Source organism: Vollenhovia emeryi, unplaced genomic scaffold (assembly GCF_000949405.1).
Source record: "Vollenhovia emeryi isolate VEMERY1.0 unplaced genomic scaffold, V.emery_V1.0 DF940794.1, whole genome shotgun sequence".
In the NCBI taxonomy this organism is placed as follows: Eukaryota; Metazoa; Arthropoda; class Insecta; order Hymenoptera; family Formicidae; genus Vollenhovia; species Vollenhovia emeryi.
The window spans coordinates 2098-7152 of NW_011965572.1; the positions used below are offsets into that span (position 1 = coordinate 2098).

The following is a 5055-nucleotide window of genomic DNA, read 5'->3' on the forward strand; positions in this document are numbered from 1 at the left end:
ATCGGGACCGTGGGCAATTGCAACGTGGTCAATCGGGACCGTGGTCAATCGGGACCGTGGTCAATTGCAACGTGATCAATATCAACGTGGTCATACACAACGTGGTCGATATTAACGTGGTCAATCGGGACTGTGGTCAATATTAACGTGGCCAAACGGGACGCTCCCGCTTTGACGCGCTTAAGACGTTCCTTGAGCGCCGGTTACACATCCTCGAGGCGGTCCAGGGGGCGAAGGGCGACGTGGCTAAGGTGGACACCCCTGCGCGGTCTACACGCGTACATCACGCGAAAAAACAAGACCAAACAACCGATTCGTGCCCTCTGTGCCAGGAGGGTCATTACCTGATGGTGTGCCCCAAATTCAAGGCAAAAAAGCCGGCCGATCGTAAGAGCGCGGTCGAAGCTCACGGACTATGTTTCAACTGCCTTGGTCGTCATCGACTTAATGACTGTTCGTCGAAGCGGACGTGCTCGGTGTGCTGTGCCAAGCACCACTCGTCGTTGCATGACGCCTACCGCGGTCCCGTGGAAGCGCCTCCCGTTACCACCGCCCATTTCAGCCACAATCGGGCCGCGACTAAATCCGCCGTGCTGCTGGACACTGCGCGAGTGCGGCTGACGGACAGATTCGGTGCGCAACACCCCGTTCGCGCGCTAATCGACCAGGGCTCCGAGTCGTCTTTCGTGACCGAATCCTTAGCGCAGCGATTGCGGTTGCGGCGCTCGACATCGGTTGTGCGCGTGTTCGGAGTAGGAGGACATCAGACGGGCACCACGAAGGGGTCCGTGACAGTGACCATGTCGCCAGTGGACGGCGAGGTGTCGTATCGCGTACATGCTCACATCTTACCTCGGCTGACGGAGTACTGCGGTGGCAGGCGGGTGAGCACTAGCTCCTGGGCCCACCTCTCAGGCCTGTCGCTGGCTGATCCTGAGTTTTCAGCAGACGATCCCATCGAGCTGTTGCTCGGAGTAGAGATCCATTCTGCCATCATCCAACAGGGGTTGAGGAAGGGCGGCCCCAAGGAACCTGTTGCACAAAATACCACATTAGGTTGGCTCATCTCAGGCATCACGACCGATGAGACCAAAGCCAGTACCGTCAGTGTGAATCACTGCCATGCCGAAGATGACCTCACTGCACTGGTACGACGATTCTGGGAGCAAGAGGAGCTGCCACAGACACCTGCTCCTCTCAGCCCCGACGAAGAAGAGTGCGAAGACATATTCCGGCGCACTCACATACGCTCCCCCGAGGGCAGGTACATTGTACGGCTCCCGCTGAGACAACCATTGCCAGACCTCACGGGAACCGGCAGGACCGCGGCGCGAATGCTGGTACGCCTGGAAACTCGGTTCGCTCGGGATAGCACTCTAGAAGTCATGTATAAAAACTTCATGAATGAATATGAATCCTTGCAGCACATGTCACGGGTGGAGCTGGACGGTAACATTTCTGGTTGCTACCTTCCCCATCACGGCGTGCTCAAGGAGGCAAGCACCACAACAAAACTTCGCGTGGTCTTCAACGGATCTTCCCCCGTGGCAAACGGAGAGACGCTGAATGACCATTTGCTAGTGGGACCAAATTTGCTGCCAGCATTGTTCGACGTCCTGTTGCGGTGGAGGTGGCCTCGCTACGTCATCGCCGCAGACATCGAAAAGATGTACCGCCAGATCCAGGTACATCCAAGCGATCGCAACCTGCAACGTGTCAAATGGCGAGACAATGCACACGAGGACATGCGGGATTACACTCTCAACACCGTAACTTACGGACTGGCATGTGCACCCTTTCTCGCCATCCGGACCCTCAAGCAGTTGGCTGCGGACGAGGAGGCACGCTTCCCAGTGGGAGCGGCGGCACTTCGTCGAGATTCGTACGTCGACGACATCCTCACTGGAGCTTCAACCCTCAGTGAGACACTCAGAATTCGAGATGAGCTGATCGGGATTTGCAGGGCGGGCGGATTCCCCCTGAAAAAGTGGTCCGCAAACACTGCTGAGCTTTTGGCGGGTCTTCCGGATCTTGATTTGTTTCAGAGTACTCACCGTTCCTGGCAGCCCTCGGAGTCACACGCGATGCTCGGCGTGCAGTGGCACCCAAACAGCGACCACTTCTCCTTCTCCGTCAAGGAGGAAAGCTCTGCGGCTGCCTCCAAGAGAGCCATCCTGTCACGCGTGGCCCAGCTGTTCGACCCACTGGGGTGGATTGCACCAGTCACTGTGCGAGCCAAGCTGTTCATCCAGACGGCCTGGCTAAGAGGCCTCGACTGGGACACCCCTCTCGCTGAGGGAGACCAGGATGATTGGCAACAATTCCAAAGGGAGCTACCCCTCTTGGGCGCTCTCCGGATTGATCGTTGGCTGTGTCATGGAGCAGCTGAGCACTCGATAGAAGTCCATGGCTTCGCTGACGCATCAGAGAGGGCTTTCGCAGCGGTACTGTACTTGCGAGCTAAAACAGACGACAATAAGTTCAGGGTAACCTTGATGTGCGCCAAGTCCAAGGTCGCTCCTATCAAGCCGGTGTCCTTACCTCGTCTGGAGCTTTGCGCCTCGCACCTCTTGGCGCGGCTCACCGCGCACGTTGTGCGCACGCTGGGACTCCAGGCCCCCATCCACCTGTGGTCCGACTCCACCATCGCGCTGACGTGGATCACTGCACATCTGTCCCGCTGGAAGACATACGTCGCGAATCGAGTAGCGGACATACAAAGCACTGTCCCGTCGGCCCGCTGGCATCACATTGCAGGGAAGGAGAATCCCGCGGACTGCGCGTCTCGAGGCCTTGCTCCCGGCGCGCTGTCAACCTTCGGACTATGGTGGCACGGACCATCGTGGCTGTCGTCTTCTCCAGGACCCTGGACGACGCACACGATGACTGAAACCGCTGCTGACGTGCCCGAACAACGGAGGCTTCCTGTCACATCGCACGTGGCCACCGCGGCTGAGCCTGACCTTCTGCGACGGTACTCGTCGTTATCACGGCTGTTGCGCATCACGGCTTGGTGTAGGCGAGCCGTGTGCAGGCTCCCTTCCGTGGTCGGCGAGGAACGGGATGAGGCGACAGGGAGTGAGGTACGCCCGTTGACAGCTGCTGAGTTGGAGGCCGCCCTGAAGGCCTGGATCCGGGTGGTGCAGTCTGGATTCTTCAAGGATGCCTTGAACACCCTACAAGCAAGGCACTGATAAGCAGCGGTAGTTCGCTCGCCAAGCTGAGTCCGTTCATCGACCAGCTTGGAATCATGAGAGTGGGAGGCAGACTCAAACACTCACTGCTGTCGTTTGATGAAAAACATCCGATCATACTGCCAGAAGATTCCGTACTCTGATAGTGGACGCCTGCCATAGAAGAGCCCTCCACGGCGGAGTCCAACTTACCCTGAGCATCTTGCGTCAACGGTATTGGATCTCTCGTGGCCGCATGGTGGTCAAACGGCACATTCACCGATGCCTACCTTGCATACGATGGCGCGCCGCTGTGCCGCAGCAGATCATGGGCGATCTCCCCCACCCCCGAGTCAACGCATCTAGGCCGTTCTAGCATACCGGAGTGGACTACGCCGGACCTGTCATGCTTCGCACCTCTAGGGGCCGCGGCCATAAGGCTCACAAGGCCTTCTTTGTGGTCTTTGTTTGTTTAGGCACCAAGGCCGTCCATTTGGAAGTGGCCTCCGACTACACCGCAGCTGGATTCCTGGCGGCATTCAGACGATTTGTCTCCCGGAGAGGCCTCTGTCAGACACTGTACTCGGACTGCGGCACAAACTTCGTGGGTGCCGACTCGCAGTTACGAGCGCTCTTCCGGGCGAGCACCTCCGAGGGGCGTCAGATTGGAGCGGCACTGGCTGCTGAGAGAGTGACTTGGCGATTCAATCCGCCCTCGGCCCCATACTTCGGTGGAATCTGGGAGGCGGCAGTCAAGTCGCTCAAGCATCATCTCCGACGAGTAGTGGGAGATGCTACACTTACCTTTGAGGAGATGACTACCCTCCTCGCACAAATAGAGGCGTGCCTCAACTCACGTCCGCTCTGGGCCTTGACCGACGATCCCGACGACATAACAGCTTTAACTCCGGGTCATTTTCTCGTAGGAACATCGCTGCTCACTATCCCGGAACCCGCGCCTTTGCAATCAGGAGACCATCAATTGTCACGGTGGCCGATGGTGCAGCGGATGCGGAGTCACTTTTGGAATCGATGGGCCGCGGAGTACCTGCATTCGCTGAACCACAGGCCGAAATGGTGGAGAACCAGCTCAGAATTCTCGCCAGGGAGACTGTGTCTGGTGCGAAATGAATGCACCCCGCCTTCCCGGTGGCCGCTGGCGCGAATCGTTCGAGTGCATCCCGGTAGTGACGGACACGTCAGAGTGGCTACGGTGAAGACAGCCAGCACTGAATTAAGGAGACCAATTGTCAAACTCGTTCTCCTCCCGCGTGCGGCCGAACCAGGCGTCGCCTGCACGCCGAGCGATTCACCGTCATGAGCTCATGTCTGCGCGCTGCACTCGTCCACCGCACTGTACACAACCGCGCGCGAAATTGCGTAATTGCGTCGCTGATCCCACGACAGGCATGCTTCCAAGATAATGAGACTGCCTCATTCGCAACCGAATCCGAGCGCCACCAACGCGGCCGCGTCCAAGCTCCGCCACCCACGCGCCGGTAATGAAGGGCCTAATGACTTTCTGTCAATCACGCATTTACAGGGCGGGCGGAATGTTGCGGATGAGGTGCTTTAGCCGCGTATGAATTTGGCGCGTGCCGACACGCAGAGCTCGGCTCGCTCGTGCGCCAACGACAGCTCGCTTCGCGTGGCGGGAATCGCGACTCGGCGCCAATGGTGGCTGCCCGCACTAGTCGCCCCGACCAATCCGGCGACCTGAAAATTGCAACCTCATCCTTAAACACAAGTGTTTTCGAAAACCGTCCGATTAACGGGACCTGTCCCTTCGCGAACATCGAAGCTTCCAGACCTTCTCGCGATATAAAAGGCCTGGCGCAATTTGCCGCGGGACCATTCGCTCGACAGTTTTCGTGAGAGAGAA

General features: G+C 58.2%; 2 protein-coding genes across 2 annotated transcripts; both read left to right on the plus strand.

The window, feature by feature from the left end:
• The first annotated feature begins 347 nt into the window (after nt 1-347).
• Nucleotides 348-3194, plus strand: LOC105555741. Its single transcript, XM_012002782.1, has one exon. It carries the CDS (start codon nt 348-350, stop codon nt 3192-3194), a length of 2847 nt encoding a protein of 948 aa, XP_011858172.1.
• Nucleotides 3195-3579: 385 nt separating this feature from the next.
• Nucleotides 3580-4494, plus strand: LOC105555742. Its single transcript, XM_012002783.1, has one exon. The coding sequence runs from the start codon at nt 3580-3582 to the stop codon at nt 4492-4494; it is 915 nt and encodes a 304-aa protein (XP_011858173.1).
• The last annotated feature ends 561 nt before the right edge of the window (nt 4495-5055 follow it).

Bases quoted from the DNA above. Each gene is read 5' to 3' on its own strand.
- LOC105555741 (XM_012002782.1), top strand. From the start codon at position 348: ATGGTGTGCCCCAAATTCAAGGCAAAAAAGCCGGCCGATCGTAAGAGC.
- LOC105555742 (XM_012002783.1), top strand. From the start codon at position 3,580: ATGCTTCGCACCTCTAGGGGCCGCGGCCATAAGGCTCACAAGGCCTTC.